Genomic DNA, 22,746 nt, shown 5'->3' with positions numbered 1-22,746 from the left:
TAAAATTAATTTTTTAATAATAAAAATTTTGATAAATAATATTTAATAATCAATTCTTTTTAACTAAATTTTAAAAAGTTAATTATAATTTTATATTCATAATAATAATTATTTTAATAATTAATATATAAAATTGTCATTATAATAATTAATAATTTTTATCTAAATAATAAGTTATTAATAAAATATTTTCTTACGTCAGTTCACATCGTCGAGTCTATCGGTGGAAGTTACATCAAGTTAGTTTAAGGGTTTGCTTGATGAATGATACTCTGTTTGTATACAGTTTCTTATGTTTTGTTTGGAAGGTTTCAACAAAAACAAGGAGTTTGTCATCTCAATAACAGGACATTTAATAAAAAATAGTAATGGATTGTTTTTATAATTATTCATATTTTAGCATGAACAGATGTATAAATCAAGTAAATGACGTAATTTTATAATTTAGTATTTTGTCTATGTTTTGATCTCTCTTATTTCCGTTGTCTAACTGAACCAAATCATTAGTTTGTTGCTTACTGTTTCTCTCTTATAGTTTAGTATACTTTTTTCTGGGGCTTTCAATGTTTTGTTTTTGAATTAGGAGGATGAAGCAGTTTTGTTGATATTATTATATTGAATAATAATATTATGATTTCTATTTTATATGACTTACATTTTTTATTTATAAGTCATTCATTAATATATTATTATCTTTTAAAAAAAATCAATAATTCACATAAACTAGAAAATAAATAATGAATAAAAAAAGTAAATCAAATTATAATTTTTCTATTATATCTGTCGGAAATAGGTGTCTATCTCATATCTCAAACAGTAATGCAATGGCCCCCAAATCTGCTGAGGGCTGGTGGAATTTTCACTATTATCCAGTTTTGTCACACATTAAATAACATATATAAAACCTAAACTATATTTATTCTCCAAATTAATTATCATATTCACGAATCATCAATCTTTTACTTAATTAACTAATTAAAATAAATAATATGTTAAAAAAATTGAGAATATATTTTGATGTTATTTTCAGCTTAAATATAATGCAGAGAATGAAGACTACGAAGACAATAAAGATAATCTTGTAGAATAATGAAATTTGTTATGTAATAAAGAAACAATTTTACTTATATTATATTTTAGTTTCGTAAGTTTAACTTTGAAAGATTCATTTTACTAATAACTTTAAAATAGTTATTTTAATAATGTAGTTTCAACTCTAATATTAAAATATATGTATGACATTTATCATGGATTTACTATAGATATTTTGCTTTTGAATATTGTTTGGAGTGTTGATAATGTATCTAATTGTATAATATTGTGGTTTGAAGTCATACATTTTTTTAAATATTGAATTTTTTGTATAAGTACTATATGTATAATTTAAAAAAAAATCTCATTTTTATAAATGTGACTTAACCTCAAAGATAACATTTATATTAATATAGTCTAAACTCAATACAAAAATTGTTGCTTATTACGAATATTTTAAACTAACAATTTTATAAATGTTGTACTGAAAATTATTGCTTATGCATACTGATCGAGATCATGTCTAAAAAACGTTTTCTAAATTTTAGACCATAATTTTTATAATTTAAGTCACTGTTATTATAATTGACCACGTTATATGAATATAGAAAAAAAAAAAAAAAAAAACAACTCCCACGCGCATCACAGCATCACATTATATGCTTTGGCCTACATGCAATCATGCTTAAGTTTCAAAAGCATTAATTAAACAATATTACATGAGCTCCATTTATGCATAAAGAAAGCACTGGACAATAATTTCTTTTCATATTCGACAAAATAAACCTCTTTAAACACTCGCACATAAACTCGAGAATTAGGTTGCAGGCCATTATCATCAAATCTTAACTAACCATTACATTTCAGAATTAACAGAAAATAAAAAATAAACTCCAACAGTTAAACAGAAACACAAAAGTTTTAAGCAACTAAAAAGGGAAGGGATTCAACGCGCCCTTATTCAAACAACCAAGAACGCGAACACTTTACCAGACCCAACCCAAAATGGCACCAACAAATAGAAACTCCGGAGACGAACACAAAGGATACAATTTTTTGAAACCAACACCAAATGGGAACCCCTACATCGGTGAAACAAAAATGAAAGACAGAGGCTATCTTATCTCTTTTCTTGCTCTGTCCTCGTCAAATGAAAACCTCCCTACAAGACCACGGAAAATATATTTGTCAGACATATCTGATTTTAATTTTATTGATGAAAATATAATATATTATTTTTTTATTATTATTAAATATTAAATATTATTATTATATTTTAAGTTTTAATTTTGCCTTTATATTATAGAATATTGTATTTTATATATTAAATAAGTTTTTAATAGATCAATATGAAATGTAGGAAAATTCTCTCAACTATTTTTCTTGAAGCACTTCTTATACATACTTTTACTTCTCATTATTTATATATATCTAACAATATTAATCTCTTCTTTGCATGTGTTTTTGCAGAAAAATAACAGATTATTATGAGACTCAAATCTTATTATTTTATCCCAATCTTTGAATCTCTCGGACGGATGCTCTTCGACTTTGGCCGACATGTCTTCATATCTTGGTGTTTGATGGAACATTTTGGGATTATATGGAGAAGGGTATGGTCTCTAATATTTGTATGTGAAAGTTTTGCATTTGTAAACTTTGGTTGTTCAATAGAACACTATAGGAGAAATTTCAGAGTGCATTTGTTAAGTTCAGAGAGGGGGTTTCACTGGGGAGATACAACACCAATGAGACCTGAGTCCTAAGACATTGACACTACTCTCAACCCAAAATCTTAAAGACAATGGGTTTATGTGTCTTTATTCTTATATAGTGCTTTACTTTCTCGTTTCTAATCAATGTGGGACTTAGACTTACACTTGGATTCCTAACAATCTCTCCCTCAAGGGTGAGTCCCTTCAACCACATTGGTACACTCCCCCTCCAGCGGAAGCATTCCCAACCACGAGTACTCATTTTCTGCCTTTTTTGTACTGTCGTTCTTCTTAACGGGACAAATTTACTTGGAACCCTTGCTAGGAAGACTTTCGATACAAGGATCATATTGCACTCGTCTGAGTCGATTTTAACCATCAGCTCTGATACCACTTGTTAGGTTTACAGTGAGGGTCTCATGGAGAGATACAACACCAATGAAACCTGAGCCCAACCACATAAGGCATTGACATCAGTCTCAACCCAAAGCCTTAAGGTTTTGGGTTAAGAGTGGTGTCAATCCTGGGTTGGGCTCATGCTCATTAGTGTTATATCTCTCAGGTCATCCTCTCTCGAAAGACCCAACAGTGGTAGTAGAGCCTGGGTTCATGTGGTGACCGGCTTAGACGAGGTCATATATCGAAAGTCCTGTTAAGAATAACGGCGGTACAAAAAAAAATTGGTACTCAGTAGTTAGCTCGAGAGGGAAGTACCAATGTGAAGGAACCCACACTTGAGGGGGAGATTGTTGAGAATACAAGTGTGAGTCTAAGTCACACATTGAGTAAAAATGAGAAAGTTGAGTACCATATAAGGATCAAGGTCCATAAACACATCGCCTTAAGGATTTTGGTTAAGAGTGATGTCAATGCCTTATGTGATTGAGCTCAAGTCTTATTCATGTTCTTGAAGCATAATGATAACTGTCAAGTGCTTTTATTGCTTATCTTCTACAAGCTGAAATAGGAAACTAGAGAAATAAAATACTAGCCTTATTTTTGCGTTACAAGATTTCATGCATCATAACATCAACATATATATGCTTAGAGAACCAGTTTCACCAGAATGCTACATATCTTAGTAGTAGAAGGAGCACTTCATAGTTTTTTGACCAAGATATTGATTCCATGTTCAGGCTCTATGAGCAACCTGAAAATGGGCGAATGAACGTAGCGTGGAGAGAGTGAGAAAGTGAATTTGGACAATATGAGAGCTATGATCATCTTAAGTTCCACAATAGCCAAGTTCTGTCCAAGACACACACGTGGCCCAACCCCAAAGGGCATGTACACGTGTGGCAACTTGCAACACCCTGTGGTTCCATTCGCAAATCTTTCTGGTTTGAATTTGTATGCATCATCTCCCCATATCTCTGGATTTGTATGCAAACTAACAACCATTATCCAAAGGTTAAACCCCTTTGGAACGTCAAGGTTCCCAAATTTCATGTCCTTCAAGGCCTCTCTTGACACCACAGTCACAGGAGGATAAAGCCGCAATGCTTCATTAATAACCATTCCTAGCTGCCACAACAAATATGCAAGTTATGCTTCATAATATTTTCAAATTCTCAACTTCTTCTGAAACTAACATCCTTACCTGCTTCATCTTACCAAGCATACTAAAATCTGGGATCTCACCCATGCAAATTTCAGTCACCTCAGCACGAACACGATCTTGCCAATCTTGGTTTGAGGCCAGCAGCATCATGCACCATGTAGCAGAAACTGCAGTTGTCTCATACCCTGCCAAGTATATATTCTTGCAGTTATCAACGATGAAATTGTCAATCGCCTCTTTACTTAGCTTACTATCCTTAACATTTTCAAGAACTACTTGCAGCAGGTCCTTCTCAAAACTAGTTTCCTTTCTTTCCTTCACCACCTGGAGTATCATTTCTTTCATTTCCTTTTCTAATCTCCATATTTCTCTGTTGGCCTTTGTTGGAAGGTAGCTGTCACATGCATAAATTGTTCTTAAATTGAAAAAGGAAAATGACAATATCAGAAAAAAAATCGTGATGCTATATAAGGAAAAACTGCATTTCACCTCATGCCAGGGATAAGTCTGAAGATATTTTTCCAGGACAATAACTCTTGGAGAGCTACGAATTTCAAGAAAATTTCTTCACTCTCGGCGTAATTGCTTCCAAAACACGCTTTTGAAATAACATTCCCAGAGAAATTTCTCATGTACTCGTCAATTTCGATGTCAGCAACTCCACCTTCTGCTTCTATTCTAGTACTCCACGAGTTTACCACAGAAACAGCAGACTCTCTAACGATATTCATCATTCCCTTGGGAGCACATCAAATAAAGTTATTCCAATGATATGAATATGAATATCAAGCAAAATGAAAACCTTATATATATACCTTAACCTTTTCCATGTATAGTTCTGGAGCTAGGATCTTTCTTTGATGAACCCATTTAGTCCCATTGGAAGTTAAAATGCCTTGACCCACCAAAGGCCCTAGTTGTTTCAGTTGATATGCAGGCTTCCCCAAGTCCAAGGATGTGCATACAGTGACCTCTCTCACTATGTCTGGATGGTTCACACACAGGATTTGAGTGGTTCCAAGAGAAAACATGAACACTTGACCTGTTTACGCATGATAATTGAAGCACGGTGATTCTCAAATCACTCAAACTATTTGCAAAATCAGTGTACATATTAGTCCACAGGCTGAAGGTGAACAATCCTGCATTATGTACTTGTGATCTAAATAGCACAGTACTGATAGTAGGTACAAATTATCATTAACATAACATTCCCCCTTATATAAGTTGGTATATATTCAGGACAATATTAGATATCATATACTCATATTCCTTAAAACTTACGCAATTACTAGTTTGGTTGGAGAGTGGTGAAAAAATGTATTCCTAAATATCTAAGTCACACCTATAAGCAATTTATTTCAGCCAGTACCCCAGCAATTTGAAATTCTATTACTGATAGGTTTCATTCATGATTCTTGAGTAATGAACTTCATATATTAAGAGAATGAAACACATATTATACCATATTGGTCCCTCCATTTATCAAAAATTGGAAGGAGAAGAGCAGCACAGTTGTGAGGGGAAGGGATTTGAGAAGAAGAAGAAGACGACTTTGAAGTGGAAGAGCGAACTTTCTGTAACTCCAATATATTTCCAAGCAGAATAGTTGAAGGTGGACCAGTGATACCTTGCTTCATTAGCTTAGAACGAAGCCTCTTTTGCTTCTCCACAAAGAAAGTGTACAAATAACATAACAAACCAGCAAAACCAAGGAACACGATAGACATGAAAAACTGAGAATCAAATTCAAGCTGCATGGTTACAGAACACCTTCTCTTTTCTGCAGACTCAAGTGATCACATCCAAGCTCTGTTGTGATGGGGTGATATATGACAGATAATCACGTACATATATTGATCATTTTACACTTTGTTTTTTTTTTCATTATAAAGTTATTTAATTATAACGTTTTATATAATCGGTACCAATAAAAAAAAATAATATCATATCAAGATTGCATATTTTTATAATAAAAAAATGTTTTACTTTAAATTGAAAATGAAGGTAAGTTACAGATCTTGTATAGTTCTTTCTAGAAAATCTTATCGAACACAAAACATCAATGAGATATAAATGGAACTTATATAAAAGATTAACATTATTTCTAAACAAAACATTTATAGATTTATTAGTCTTCTTCTTGTGCTCAAATTTTTATTTTTATCCAATGTAGATTATGCAAATGATTAAGATTCTAATGAGTTTTAGTTTGGTATAATTCTAAACACAACTTTCATAATATTTGAACATCATCAAAAATAACACCTTGATCTTCTTTTGACATAGTAATAACGTATGAAAACATGATAATATAATTGTTCATCGTCGCATCACAATGAAATAAAAGTTTGTAAAAACTTTTGAATCAATCTGTGCACGTTAATAAAATAAAAGATGAATATTTTGCAGAAATATGGTTATTTACATTAGAAAAAGAATAGCTAAAAAATTTAGTCCTGATTCAATTATTATGACTTTAAAAATATAAAAAAACTATGGACATTTTTTTAGATATGTTTAATTTCTTTTATATTTTAACTTAGTGACAATAACACTAATTTAATAAGCTAGATTTTTAATATAACTTCAAATATTTAGTGTATTGTAAAAGTACAATATATAAAACTAAAATATCAAAAACCCAAGAATCTAAATTTATAAATATATTTATTGCAACTTTTAAAAAAAAAACACCAATATGATCCATGTCAATAATACCTCCTTGTCAATACAAAAGAAAATCTTATGGTTTTATTATTCAAGCAATTCAATTCAGAATATGCTTTCTTTGACTTTAAAAGAAAATATTTTCATCTCATCACTTCAATTTGAAGAAATATTTAAGTTCTCCGAGTTTTTCTTTTCTTTTCTTTTTCTATCTTGCAAGTTGACAGTACATTTACGCCTTTAAACATTGTTGTGTGTTTTTCAAGCTCAAGTTCAATATAATATTCAAAGTTCAAGAATATATAATGTTTAGGTTTTCTGGATTCCTAAGAATAATCACATGGACCAGATATAAAAAAAAAAAAAAAAAAAAAAAAAACACTTTTTAAATACTCTGACTTATATTGTAATAATATTCTCATGCACTTGAAGTAAGATAGCCCGAAATGCAGCCTTTACTTTAGGGTCTAACTATAGTCTTAGAACATGCATCGTTATGGTTTTTTTCTTTGAATTCGTTAATTTATTGATTATATTAATAAGGCATTACGCTGTTCTTTTCGTGTACTTTTCAAAATTAAATAAATTTAAGTTTAAGTTGCACATGTAATATAACTAAATTTCATGTCATTACAAGTGCAAATAAACAAAGTCGTCTAAGAAAAATGCTTGCATCTCGAACAGAAACGTGGTTCATTTAAATATACTTTACAATCCCATTCTCTGTATTTATAGAACCGTAAAAATCAATTAACAATCCGGAAGAAATTTTTGGGCATTGGTTATTATTTATGCTCTAAGATCTTACATAATAATAAATCCAACTACTATTGATTTGATTAATGGACAAATCAAGCGAACAAATAATTGTTATACTATTAACATAGAAATTGAAAATGGAATTAAAGATCCTGCTTACATTATATGTATAATTCATATAATAAAAGCTTCATAACGGTTAGCAAGTAAATGAATTTTGGCTTTTTGCTTTCGATTAGGTTTTTATTTTTGTGAAATTTTAGTTAATTTGGTTCTTTTAACTTTGACTAATGGTATTTAAATTGTTAATGTTTTTGAACAGTACATGTCACGTGTCAACTCCTATTTTTTTTTTAAATTTCTTTTTAATTTTTTTAAATTTTTTTAATTTCAAAAAAACTGTTCACATGTCAAGTCACGTGTCAACGCTAGTGTCACGTGTCAGTTTGTAGTTGTATCATTTTTTTTGTTCAATTTAGTTCTGATATTTGTTATTTTTATTCAATTTAGTTCATATATTCGTTATTTTTATTCAATTTAGTCTCAATTTTTGTTAAAATAAAACAATTTTTTCCCTTTTAAGTTGAGACCAAATTTAATTTTTATAAATATTATATATTTATTTTTAAAATTGAAATTATTATTAATTATTTTTTAAATTCAATTATAAATTATTATATTTAATTGTTAATTTTTTAATTATAAATTATTGCATTTTAGATATTAAAATCTAAATTTTTTTATATTTAAAGGTTAATTTTATAAATATTAGTTTACTTTTGTAAAATATTTCTAATATTTCTAATATTTTAAATATTTAAATATCAATTTTAAAAGTATTAGTATTTTATAATATAAATATTAGAATAAAACATTTAATAATTATATTCTAATAATATTTTAAATAATTGCATTCTATTTAACAATTAAATTTAAGAATTATATTCAATTTAGAATTAAATTTAATAATTTATAATTGAATTTCAAAAATAATTAATAAAAATTTCAATTTAACAAAAATTATTAGTATAATTTCTATAAATGATATTAAATTTGGTATAAATTTGAAAAAGATAAAATTGATTCATTTTAATCAAAATTGACACACAATTCTGACTTGACACTTAAACAATTTTTTTAAAACTAAAAATTAAAAAAAAAATGACGAGGAACTGTCATGTGACATATATTATTAAAAAACATTAACTATTTAAAGAGTTAGTAAAAATAACCAAATTGACCAAAATTTGATAAAAACGAGCATCTAATTAAACATAAAATAAAAATAAAGATCAATCAAAATGAATAAAAACAACAAAAATAAATATAAAATATATATTTAAGTCATAATTTTTTAAATGAATTGAGAAAGAATCAATATCTAACTGTATCTTTACTCAAAGAGATTAAACTCGTTTTGATAGTTTTACACTGCAAAATATTTTAATCTCTACAAAAAGAAAGAAAAACACCAAAAAGTGTATTTCTAGAAGAAAAAAAAACTTTTTAAGGAAATTTAAAATGGTTTAGATTATATTTTTTTGTTTGATTGTTTATTAAATGAAATTTGAAATTAAAATTTAAAAAGAAAATTATAAATTATTAAGATCAAAGAAAATTATAAATTGTATTTAAATTTTTCATTCCTTCCATTTTACTCTTCTGTCTTATTTTTATACTTCACCCTCTCTATAATTTTTATAAATAAAGGAAATTTAGCTATGTTATTTATATATAAAGTTTTAGCAATGAATATATTTATTGATTTTATTAAAAAAACCATAAAACTAATTGATGCAGCTAATTGTAATTTTTTTTAAAAAGAAGCGAGAAACATATTTTATAAATTTAAAGGATAACACACACAGCTAATTGTAATTTTTTTTTTTAGAGAAGCCAAAAACACACGCACGCACACTAGTTTTTCATTTTTCTAAAATTTTGTTTCACTGTATACTTAGAAAATCTTTCATTTGTCTCTATATATTTTTTTAACCATGTTGGTTCTCTTTATTTTATAGAGCACACTAGTTAGAAAATGGTAGAGCAGGTAAATTTTTAGTTTTCCTCTTAACTTCTCTTTTTTTTTTCTCTCCTTGTCCCGTATGCATGAAATGTTTTGTGGTTTGCATTGCATAGTCTGAATTTAGAAAATAAACGTTAAATAAAATACAATCAATATTGATATATTTTGTCTTTTAATATAATAATAAAAACGTTTTAATATTAAAAAATTATTCAATAATATTTGAATAGTACGAATGTTTAATTTATTTATTTATCAATTATATATATAAGTTCACACTTTTTTTTAACTAATATTATTATAATAATATTTGATAAAATATATGAATATTTTAATTTTAGTGTTATAAAAATAAAATTTGAGTTAATTTATTTTAATGATACCGTAATAAATATATAAAATACATCAAAAATAAAAATATTGTTAAATGAGCCAATATTTAAACCTCCCAAATAATTTTGATAGATCAAATTGAATTAAAAATTTATTGGCTCATTAGAAAAATATTACGTCAAATTAAACTAGTTGATTTTAACTCAACCTATAGTTAACTCATACAAAATGAGTTGACTTACTTTTCGCACCTTATAAATAATAAACATGATAAATAATAAAACAATAAACATATAATAAAAAAATATCCATATATAAAATATCACGCTGTCATTTGCTGAAATAAGTTGCACATCTACTCTTTAAAATTAAATAAATTAAGTTGCACATGTAATATAATCAAATTTCATTAGACATGTTAAAGTGAGCTAACCCGGCTCACACAGGTTGGCTTATCACGAGCTGGATTGAAAATGAGTAAACCCAATCCAACTCACTCTCTGGTGAGTCAGAAATTTTGTAATCCGGCTCAACTCACTACGGGTTGGTGGTTAAGTGGGTTGACTCATCAACCCACCTAAAAAATGTTTTTTTTTTAGTATTCAAATTTTTAAATAAATTTTTAAGTAACCCATGAGATAACAATCATAGTAAAATCAAGAACCAATGTTTTGATCATGCTCACCATCAATATATGAAGAATTATTTCTAATAAAGTATCCATTAGTCTAAGAAAGCATGACTAATATTACAAATTTTCTATCATGCTATTCAACAAAATATAAATAAAAAAACTACACATTTTTTTCATGCTAATTTAGAAAAAATTGTTTATAAGACAGTTACTTGAGTAATTTACTATAAAGATTATAGTTAAAGATTCAAGTATCAACATATATATAACTTGACAATCAAATTAATTAAACATTCAAACTATTCAAATATAATTAAGCAACAAACTAGCATTTAAAAATATGAAATTGTGAACAAATATAATAGTAGTAAATAATTACTAAAAAAATTTAAAAAAAATTAAAAAAAAATTAAAAAAAATGTTGGTAGGTTAAGTGAGCCAACCCACCTTCAACCCGTGGGTTAAGTGAACCGGGTTGAGTTCAACCCACTTTTGAAAAAATTGAATTTTTCTCAACCCAATCCGGCTCGAACCCGTGGTGAGCCAAGTTAACTCACGGGTTGAAACCCATTTTGACATGTCTAAATTTCATCCCATTTGAAGTGCAAAATAAACAACTCCGTCGAAAAAAAAGTGTTTGCATCTATGACAGAAACGCGGTTTCATTTAAATATAGTTTTCAATCCAATTCATTGTAACTATAACTGTAAAAGGCAATTAAAATCCTAAATAATTTTTTTGGTAATTGGGATTTAGCTTATCTTATATGATTTCAACCAAATTATAAAGAAAGTAATTATTTATGCTCTAAGATCTTACATAATAGTAAATCAATGAAATAAAATCATTTATATACAGTAGCGGATCTTAGGTGTCTAATATATTTTTAATTTATAAATTTTGATATAAAATTAAAATATGTTATTGTATAAATTTTGATACATTTTAATTCTTAAATTTAAATAAATGGATATAATATAATTAAATTAATTTTTTTATATATCAAATCCGTTTTTTAACAAATATTGAAACAAAGACATGATAAATACAGTAAATAACTCAATTGTTAAGAACGAATTTTAATTTTATATCAAAACACAAAAACTAAAAATATGAAAAATATATAAATTTTTAAAAAATATAAATCCATTAAAATTGATACAAAAAAGTTGTCATAATTAAGACTATTTAAATCATATCAATTATAAGTCACTCATGGATAACTACAAATAATTCACATGGTTGCACACAAACAATTGACACTAAACTCAATTATTCAAATACATGCATTTGGATTCAGGATCACTAGATACTTTTACTTATGGTAGTCTCTACCACTCGATAGAGTCATTGTCAATGAGTTTATATAAATTTTAAAAAAAAAGATATTTAATAAATTTTTGAAATAAAATTTAAATAAAATTAAAAAAAATTAAATTAAAGGTTAAATCATTCCAGAAGTCTTCATTTTTGTAACGAAATCTCAAGTGCTTCTCCTTCTTTTTATTTGACTCATTTGGGTCCCTATTTTAGAAAATTTGTTACAATTAGGTCTTTTTCGTTAATAGTACACTAATAGTGTTAATTATGTGTCACGTGTCACCACGTGTTTTATTTACTAATTTTTTTAATTTTTTTTATAATTTAAAAAAAAAACAAATAACAAAATTGTCATGTGTCAATTTGACGTTGTGCTACGAGATAGAGACAGTGTGATGTGACACTACCACATGTCATTATTAAATGCGAAAAGCCTCGATATAGTCCATCTATTTGTTATTTTGTCTCAATTTGATTCTAATTTTTTTAAAACTAAATCAATTTCAGTCCATATACCAAATTTAATTTTTATATAAATTTTGCAATAGTATTTTTATTATAATTAATATTTTTAACATAACTAAGTTTATTTAAATATATATTTTGCATTGAATTTTATTTAAATGTCACAATGATATAAATGCCACAACAATATTTATAACAAGATTAAGTTTTTATTTTACATTGAACTTTATTTAAATATTGTTCCAAATATTTATATATCAATAATTTATAGACAAATGTTAGAGTTAGTTTAAAAATAACAACTTTATAAATATATTTATTTTAAATTGTTTTAAAATTTTATATTTGAATTTATAAAGTTTTTTATTTTTAAAGCAACTCTAAAATTTATCTATAAATTATAGATATATAAATATTTAAAACAAAATTTAAATAAAATTCAATGCAAAATATACATTTAAATAAACTTAATTTTGTTAAAAATATGAATTATAATAAAAATATCATTGTAAAATTTATATATAAATAAAATTTGGTATAGGGATGAAATTGATTCAATTTGAAAAAAATTTGGACCAAATTGAGATAAAATAATAAATATTTCACGTCCAATAGTGACAAGTAATCATGAGTAGAAATAGTATCCCTAATACCAGATGATGACTTTTGTGCAAGTTAAAGTCACCCACCTAATCACCTATTTTGATTAAAAATCAAATTTGCTTAAAACTAATTAATCAATCACATAAGGTATTGACATCACTCTCAACCTAAAACCCTAAAACAATGGATTTATGGATGTTTATCCTTATATAGTACTGTATTTTTTCATTTCTAATCAATGTGACACTTAGACTCACTTAAATTTCCAACACTCCCACGAGTTTAGACGAAATGAGTTTAATCTAAAGTTATAATATCTTTTGCCAACTTCATAATCAAATTACAATGAAGTCTCTAGAGACGCTGATAACTTTAATTCAAAAGCAATTACACTAAACTCGTACATAACTTCAGCTCAAAACACTGAAATCATCAGAGGAGATGGCGACTTGAGTTCAAAATTACTTGCTCTAAACTTCGTCAAAGATGAGAACGACTTTTGTTATGCAACATTTTTAACCAAAGTCATCGTACAAATGATCATTTCTTCTCATCAATTAGCATTAAACAAATTTTGTTTTTAATCAATTAGATGGCCAGGTGACGACTTTAACTTGGACAGAAATTGTCATCACGTGTTACGATTATTGTTCAGATTGCGAACTCATCCTCAAAACTCGTTCGTGTATACAACGACTCCTTATAAACATGTCATCATTATGCATCACGACTTAACCCCTTTGTAATTATTTTTAAAGTAGACCCATTTGTATAATTTTCAAATTAAATTAGCCCCTTTCGTAAAAAACCAACACCACAACAATATATCACCGCACTACAAACTAGTGCTGTGTCAATATGAAAGAAATTTCACAAAGCGCATATAAATCTGTGTTGGAATGTAACAAACAACACTTGTGCAGGTTCAAGAAGCATAACGATAAGTGCTTTTATTGCTTTTCTTCTACAAGCTGAAATAGGAAACTAGAGAAATAAAATACGAGCCTTATTTTTTCGTTACAAGATTTCATGCATCATAACGTCAACATATATATGCTTAAAAAACGAGTTTCACCAGAATGCTAAATCTTAGTAGTAGAAGGAGCAGTTCATAGTTTTTTAACTAAGATATTGACTCCATGCTCAGGCTCTATGAGCAACCTGAGAGTAGGCGAATGAACGTAGCGTGGAGAGAGTGAGAAAGTGAATTTGGACAATATGAGAGCTATGATCATCTTAAGTTCCACAATAGCCAAGTTCTGTCCAAGACACACACGTGGCCCAACCCCAAAGGGCATGTACACGTGTGGCAACTTGCAACACCCTGTGGTTCCATTCGCAAATCTTTCTGGTTTGAATTTGTATGCATCATCTCCCCATATCTCTGGATTTGTATGCAAACTAACAACCATTATCCAAAGGTTAAACCCCTTTGGAACGTCAAGGTTCCCAAATTTCATGTCCTTCAAGGCCTCTCTTGACACCACAGTCACAGGAGGATAAAGCCGCAATGCTTCATTAATAACCATTCCTAGCTGCCACAACAAATATGCAAGTTATGCTTCATTTTATTTTCAAATTCTCAACTTCTTCTGAAACTAACATCCTTACCTGCTTCATCTTACCAAGCATACTAAAATCTGGGATTCCACCCCTGCAAATTTCAGTCACCTCAGCACGAACACGATCTTGCCAATCTGGGTTTGAGGCCAGAAGCATGAGGCACCATGTAGCAGTAACTGCAGTTGTCTCATACCCTGCCAAGTATATATTCTTGCAGTTATCAACGATAAAACTGCCAATGGCCTCTTTGCTTAGGTTACTACCCATAGCATTTTCAAGAACCATTTGCAGCAGGTCCTTCTCAAAACTAGTTTCCTTTCTTTCCTTCACCACCTGGAGTATCATTTCTTTCACCTCCTTTTCTAATCTCCATATTTCTCTGTTGGTCTTTGTTGGAAGGTAGCTGTCACATGTATAAATTGTTCTTAAATTGAAAAAGGAAAAGGACAATATCAGAAAAAAATTCGTGATGCTATATAAGGAAAAACGGTATTATACCACGTGCCAGGGATACGTCTGAATAAGTTTTTCCAGGACAATCGCTCTTGGAGAGCTGTGAGTTTCAAGAAAATTTCTTTACTCTTGGCATAATTGCTTCCAAAGCATGCTTTTGAAATAACATTCCCCGAGAAGTTTCTCATGCACTCATCAACTTTGATGTCAGCAGCTCCACCTTCTGCTTCTATTCTATTACTCCACAAGTTTACCACAGATACAGCAGACTCGCTAATTATATTCATTATTCCCTTGGGATCACATCAAATAAAGTTCTTTCAAGTTAAGAGTCAGTGAAATGAAGTATCCATATGAATATCAAGCAAAATGAAATCCTTATATATACCTTAACCTTTTCCATGTATAGTTCTGGAGCTATGATTTTTCTTTGATGAACCCATTTAGTCCCATTGGAAGTTAAAATGCCTTGACCCACCAAAGGCCCTAGTTGTTTCAGTTGATATGCAGGCTTCCCCAAGTCCAAGGATGTGCATACAGTGACCTCTCTCACTATGTCTGGTTGGTTCACACACAGTATTTGAGTGGTTCCAAGAGAAAACATGAACACTTGACCTGTTTACACATGATAATTAAAACATGGTGATTCTCAAATCACTCAAACTATTTGCAACATCACTGCACACATTAATTAGTCTACAAGCTGAAGGTGAAAAATCCTGCATTATGTATACTTGTGATCTAATCTAACTAACACAATACTGGTAGTAGCTACAAATAATGATGTATATTAAGAGAAGGAAAGACATATACCATATTCGTTTCTCCATTTATCAAAGAGTGGAAGGAGAAGAGCAGCACAGTTGTGAGAGGAAGGGATTTTTGAAGAAGAAGAAGGCTTTGAAGTGTCTGATCGAGCTTTCTTTAACTCCAAAATATTTCCAACTAGAATAGTTGGAGGTGGACCATTGATACCTTGCTTCATTAGCTTTGAACGAAGCCTTTTTGGCTTCTCCACAAAGGAAGTGTAGAGATAACATAACAACCCAGCAAAACCAAGAAACACAATAGACATGAAAAACTGAGAATCAAATTGAAGCTGCATGGTTACAGAACACCTTCTCTTCACTGCAGACTCTAGTCACATCCAAGCTCTGTTGTCTTGGATTATGATACAGGACAGGTAATCCCGTACATATATAGATCATTTTGCACTTTTAACTTCCTTAGTTTTTCTTTTCATTTAAAAATTATTTAATTATAATGTTTTATACTGATGCTTCTTTCAAGGATCGTATGATAGGCACACTATTCAATGTTTTTCTCAATACATCATTTTAATTATGATAATAGTATATCCTAATGCTGATTTATACTAATTTAACTAAAGATTGATTTTAATTTCATAATTGGAATTAATCTACTTTTAAAGTCTAATTTTAAATTGGTATTCTCTTGTCCAAAACTACATAAACATACGGTTTAACCACATTTGCTGAATAAAATAAAATAGAAAAGCTGTCGCACAATAAATTATACTGTTACAGTATGAGCTTATTAAATAAGTTGCAGATGTAAATAAATAAATGTGACATGGTGTTTGGTGAAAGTTGGAAGAGCAATGCATGGTAGACAGCTTGGTGAGTACGTGTTGTTGCGCATGGCATTTGGGGTCCAGTTCTCTTATCTCTTAGACTCGTTGACTTTGGTAATTTTCTGCTATCAAAGTGCCAATAATTAATGAAATGTCAGAAGGGAAGTAATGCGAAAGGGACCGCTTCTCTGTTTTTCGGTGAGGTATGGAGAATACGATATGCGGAGAGTTTTCCGAAGATGGTGAAAGGTGCAAGAGGTGTTTTTATCCAAAAGATTAAACCGGAAAGGAAAAATATTGGATACGTGAGATTTATGGAAGTGGGAAAGGACTGGTTATTAGAGAAGCACCTCGGCTAGATATGGATTGATAATAAGAAATTACATCTCAATCTCCAAATTACTAAAGACAATGTTAAAGTGATGAAAATAATAGGCTTAAATGGTCTTTTGGTCTTAGTTTTGGACGATTTTTTTCACTTTGGTCCTATTTTTGAAAATGTTTTCAGTTTGGTCCTACTTTTCGTAATTTGTTTTCAATAGACTCATTTTCGTTAACTCCGTCTAAATCGTTAACGGAACAATGCCAGCGTGGTGATTTTGTGTGACGTGAATACTGTTCAGTGACGTGTCCGTTTGCACTGTGCTGACCATTTCATTGAAATTGCGGATTCATTTTAGGGTTTAAGTTGGATTAAATTAGGTTTAGGGTTGTTTATGTAGAATTGTGGATTTGGGGTTCGAATTGGGGATTTTGTCGTCGCTTTTTGAAATTCTGGAATTTGGCCTTTCGGATCAATTTATGTCTTCTCAGTTCGTCGCTCATCTTTGGACAATCGTTGCGGAGGAAAAAACGTTTTCATCACGGAGGTATGTCCTGCTTTAGGGTATTATTTTTGGTCAGTATTGATTGGGTTTACCAAGTTCTTTGTAGTTCTAGCTGTGCGCACCACTGCAATGTCTCCGCAATCGTAAATTGGGGATGAGCCTGAAACCCTAGAACCACCATGGCAGGAATTGCATGTTCGGTGAACCCAACTATTGCAAGAAGATGAAGATGCCCCACGAGACATTCGTTTTCAGCTGAACTTTAATGAAACCCTAAACCACAATGAACACAAACCCTAAATTTCAATTTAAAATCTGGGCTATGACAGTGCAAACGAACATGTCACTGAACAGTATCCACGTCACACAAAATCACCACGCTGACACTGTTCCGTTAATGATTTAGACGGAGTTAACGAAAAGGAGTCGATTGAAAACAAATTACGAAAGGTATGACCAAACTGAAAACATTTTCAAAAATAGGTCCAAAATGAAAAAAGTCGTCCAAAACTAGGATCAAAAGACCATTTAAGCCAAAATAATATATATCGTATAGTTTCATATCATCTAGATAATCAATAGAGTAGGTGTTAATTATTATATAAAGACTTTTAAGTTTATGTTGTCTCAAGTTGAAGATATTTAAATTTGTATTTGATTTTTTTTATATTTTTATAATAGAGTGTGTTCTGAAATTGGATTAAACTCTTACATCGAAAAGTGTGGATATATTTAGGGTGAAAGGACACATGAGAGTTGTTTATATATAAATATTTTTACATAGTGTTATTTTCTGATAAACAACAATCATGATTTTTTTTTTTTGAATTTGTAGTTTTCACATTATACTTTTATGTTGATGATTTTTATCTTGTTTCTTTGATAGTAAGATGACTTTTGAGGTAAAGATGGTGGTATTGTTTATTTTGACGCATTTTTTCCATCAAATAGGCTAGCTTGAGAATTACGGGCTTTACCAAAAAAGACATAGAAACTTAGAAAATGTGAGGAGGAACTTCATATCATAATTGCATCGTATTTGGACTCTTCGAATTGTGATGAGACCTTAACCCTTATCAAAGATGAAGACACATGCTCAAGGAGTATAAACTTGTTTAGAAAGAGAGTTCCTGATCCTTCATCATTTCATTATTTTCTATTTCTCCTATTTTAAATTTTTCTAAAGTTGATTTAAGGTGTGACTATGTTATAAGTATTGTTATTTTTATGTAAAACTCTTTCCTCTCTTTTCTTTTTTCTTTTTTTCTAACTTTTTGAAGTAATTTCTATCCTTTCTCTAAATAGATTAAGCTTGACTTATCACTCTGAACCCTGAGAATAATTAAAAAAAAATACATTAAATATTAAATGATTTAGGGTTGAAATAACAAGTATTAGTAGTTTTATTAGTTTTATGAAGTAAATTGAATTAAATGTCATGCATATATATATATATATATATATATATATATATATATATATATATATAATTGAAGATGATAACTATTGATATTCAATGACATTTGAATAAATCACATTATCCTCGAAGGTTATTATATAAATTAGAATAAACATGGTGGAAAATAAGTAGTCAAATTGAGTATATTTCAGCACTTCATACCATATTATTGAACTTTAATACTAATAAATGTTTGTGTAGATGTGTCCACTTCAACATAACTTGCATGATAAGATTTAAAGAACTCTAACTTGTTTTTAAGGATGAATATTATTTTTTAATAATAAAATTTAGAAATAACATTTTTGAACTTAGTTGAACAAATCTCAAATTTGTTGTTCTGATTTTATAATGTATTACTACTTAGAGTTAGACTTAAAAGATAGTTACCGTTCGTTTTGAAATTTAGAATTTATTGTTACGATTTTATTTTGTAAAAGATATTTTGAAATGTTGAAAAGAAAAATGAGCATTTAAATGGTTTTTGGTCTCAGAATTATGTGATATAGAACTGTTGAATGGAACAATTGTAAAACAAAAACATTAATGTAAATACAGAATATAAAAAGGTGATTCAAGAGTTTATGACTTGGGAAAATAAAATTAGAATATGTCACCACTTCAGCTCATAAAAAAAATTATCAAAATTTAATTATTAAAAAATTTCAGAAAGCATACCATAACAAAGCCACCATTATACTGTTTATAACTTAAAACACAGTGGAAGAAGAGACAGGATTAAGTATTAGATCAAATAAATTATTGTGAACAATTTCACATTGGAATTTGAGGATATCATATTTTGAGGAAATGTATGTGCTTGGACAAAATTAAACCTTGAGAATTAAAGGGTCACTCATGACAGACAAATCTAATTATTTACAAGGAAATTGATCTTTCCTACATCTCTGTGTCTTCCTTTCTTATGTGACTTCTCTGCAGCTATGAAAAGCCTTAAATTGGAGAAGGTAAAATAAATTATCTGTACTTGATTGTTGAAGGTTGAAAATAAGGAATGATAAGTAACACTGAAGCACCACTAAGTTTCCTCACTGGTAGTTAGTCCTGCAATTTCTTTCAGTGGCTTCCACATAAACTTTCTCCTGATCATCACAAAAGGTGAAAATCTATGAATCTTATATTGTGTTGTTGTACAATGAATCTTATATTGTGTTCTACACTTTATAGTAAAAACAAAATGAATCTTATATACTATGTTTCATGCTGTTCTAATCAAACCCTTCTTAGTTAGACAAATTAAAGTTCTCAAGCACAAGTTTTACAGCAGAAAGCACTCATAGTTTCAAGACACAAGGAACAACAACAACAAAAGAAAAACTATAAAATCTAGCTACAATAACTAAAGGTTCAAAAAGTTAGCTTTACCAGTTTCCACATTCAGCAATGACCCTCACATTAGGCCTAAGTGTTGGCAGCAAAGCTAGGAACTGCAGTTCTGCCTTAGAGAGAACCTGTGCAACACAACACATATTAGTTAAGGGAACACATAACAAAAGAAGATGACAGTGACTTATACCCTGTAATTGTGTGTTAAGTAAATTGTTAATGGAAAACAAGTGAAGAAGTAGTGCCATAACCCTCACACCTTGGCTTCAAGTATCCACACCACCAATCCTTTGGCATTTGGTGGCAATGATTCTAATCTGAAATCAACTTCTGGAGGATAATACCACCTTGCTATTGGCTGCTTTCCAACATGAGCCTGAGATTCATCACAAAACCATTTGCAATTACAGACTATAACACACAGTCATCCATCAAGAACAATCAAGTTGTTCAGAATAACACAAGCGTGAGTTTAAGTCTCACATTGAATAAAAGTTACAAAGTTAAACACAGTATAAGAACAAAAATCCATAAATCCAATTGTTTCGATCTTAAGTCCGATGATAAAATCGATGTAAATCATTATACATTGGAACGTGTACTTTGGAACGCGTACTTCAACACAGTTTTGTTTTTATAAAGTATCTCGATGAATGAAAAGAGAAAGGATATTCAAACCGTCGTGGGTCTCGACTTCTAAATAAGGTTAGACTATTGGACGTGGTATGAATACTAATATTTTGAGGATTTGGATTAAAAGTGGTGAACATATGTATAATCTCTCTAGTGAACTCCTATAAAAAAAACTCATCACAAGTAAACATGGTTAAGCAACCAGAAACAAACAAGAGTGGTGTGAAAAAAGAACTGACAGGGCAAACAGGGTGAATCTTGGTGAGGGTGGTTTCAGGGTCACCAAGGCCACGAGCTGAGAGGTCAAGGAAATAGTAGCCCTGACGTGTGAGACGAGACAAGTAACGCCCCTCATAGCCTCCCTCATGAGGAGGGTATATTGCAAGTGCTTTGTGCTCTTCAACATCTGAAAGCCAACGATCAATATCAAGCCATATCAAGTCCCCTCCAACAAAGTCTCCAATCCCTCTACACTGCACAACTCCTACCCTTCTTTTCCAACCATTTTTTCCTCTCCAACTCTTCATCGCTCCAACAATTTTTCTTCCCATGAAACTGTTTCTCACTGATTGCTGCACCTTCTTTGTGTGGTCAACATTGCTCAAGCAGGTTATTGCTCCCCCATAACCCAAGCTACCACCACTGCATGACATGTTTTTTTCTTTTTTTCTATTTGATTGAGTGCTCTTTTGTCACTGATGTGCGAGGTTGGTTATTGGAGAATGAGGTTCATGGTGTTTTTTGGAAGATAGAAGAAAATGTTAGCTTGCATTAGTAGCAGAAGTTCGTGACAAACTAAGTGTTGTGTGAATTGTATGGTGGAGAAATGAGATAAAGTGATCACTGATGCAAGGTTTGTCTTCACTTGAAACCTTTTATTGGAGATTATAGCATGTGGTATAGCTTCACTACTATTTCCCCTAAAAATATAATAATGTATTCACACTCCAAATTTGTGGTAGTAGTAGCATTGGGATCATTTCTTGCTGAAATTGTTTTGCCAGTGAAATCCAAAAGAATTAAAAGAAAGTTAAGTTTTTTATCATGCTACTTATGTTTGATTTCAGACTATATAGCTATAAAGAAGATTTTATTAACAGCATGAAACTCGTTTTAATCATATCAAGGATTTATAAAGAGTTAGTCTCCATCTAAAATATTATACTCTGTCTAAAATATGACAATCTAAGACTTGGACTGTAATGTGTTTCAATTCCTTCCCAAATAAAAAAAAAAACTAATAAATTGAGATTTACGGGTAAATCCCACGTATGGTGTTACATGACAAAAACGAAGCAGTTTCTTTCTGCACCTCCATAATTTCATCCTGCACCTCATATATTTTAAAATTTTAATTTTACCCTGTTTTTATTTTGAATTCTAAAATACAAAATTAAAAAACATTTCAAAATTTACAATTCATAATACAAAAATTATATTTCCATTTATATATTTAGAAATATTTTTAGGTTATACAATTTAAAATATAATTTTTATATTTCAAATTGTATATTTCATGATATAAAATAAATAATGCATTCTAAATGTACGACGAAAATATATTTTTCTAATAAAATAGAAGAGATGCGGCACAGGTGGAAGAAGATGGGGGAGAGAGGGTGCGCAAGTGGAAGAAGAAGGAGATGGAGAAAAAAAAAACTAAGAGCAGATAAGTCATTTAACATGTCTATGGGGTTGGAGGCTGATATCCATGGAGGTGCAGGAAGAAGTGGCCCGACATAAAAAGTAGAC

General features: G+C 29.8%; 3 protein-coding genes across 3 annotated transcripts; all 3 read right to left on the bottom strand.

Annotated features, from left to right (window-relative positions):
* Positions 1-3,662: 3,662 nt before the first annotated feature.
* On the bottom strand, positions 3,663-6,119 carry LOC114189064 (cytochrome P450 714C2-like). The gene is made up of 5 exons (XM_028077768.2): positions 5,774-6,119; positions 5,124-5,350; positions 4,798-5,045; positions 4,348-4,702; positions 3,663-4,271 (listed from the first exon to the last, which is right to left on the bottom strand). Exons 1-5 carry the CDS (start codon positions 6,066-6,068, stop codon positions 3,846-3,848), a joined length of 1,551 nt encoding a protein of 516 aa, XP_027933569.1. The 5' UTR covers positions 6,069-6,119; the 3' UTR covers positions 3,663-3,845.
* Positions 6,120-14,042: 7,923 nt separating this feature from the next.
* On the bottom strand, positions 14,043-16,319 carry LOC114187466 (cytochrome P450 714C2-like). The gene is made up of 5 exons (XM_028075727.2): positions 15,948-16,319; positions 15,523-15,749; positions 15,180-15,427; positions 14,730-15,084; positions 14,043-14,653 (listed from the first exon to the last, which is right to left on the bottom strand). Exons 1-5 carry the CDS (start codon positions 16,237-16,239, stop codon positions 14,228-14,230), a joined length of 1,548 nt encoding a protein of 515 aa, XP_027931528.1. The 5' UTR covers positions 16,240-16,319; the 3' UTR covers positions 14,043-14,227.
* A 3,433-nt stretch (positions 16,320-19,752) lies between these two features.
* Positions 19,753-21,826, bottom strand: NDHN (NADH dehydrogenase-like complex N). Its single transcript, XM_028075703.2, has 4 exons — positions 21,234-21,826; positions 20,621-20,737; positions 20,401-20,486; positions 19,753-20,117 (listed from the first exon to the last, which is right to left on the bottom strand). The coding sequence occupies exons 1-4, from the start codon at positions 21,645-21,647 to the stop codon at positions 20,054-20,056; spliced, it is 681 nt and encodes a 226-aa protein (XP_027931504.1). The 5' UTR covers positions 21,648-21,826; the 3' UTR covers positions 19,753-20,053.
* Positions 21,827-22,746: the final 920 nt, after the last annotated feature.

Source organism: Vigna unguiculata, chromosome 6 (assembly GCF_037176805.1).
Source record: "Vigna unguiculata cultivar grain cowpea cultivar isolate G323 ecotype 2 chromosome 6, ASM3717680v1, whole genome shotgun sequence".
Taxonomy (NCBI): Eukaryota; Viridiplantae; Streptophyta; class Magnoliopsida; order Fabales; family Fabaceae; genus Vigna; species Vigna unguiculata.
The sequence above is the reverse complement of the archived record's forward strand: the minus strand, read 5'-3'. Positions and strand labels throughout refer to the sequence as shown.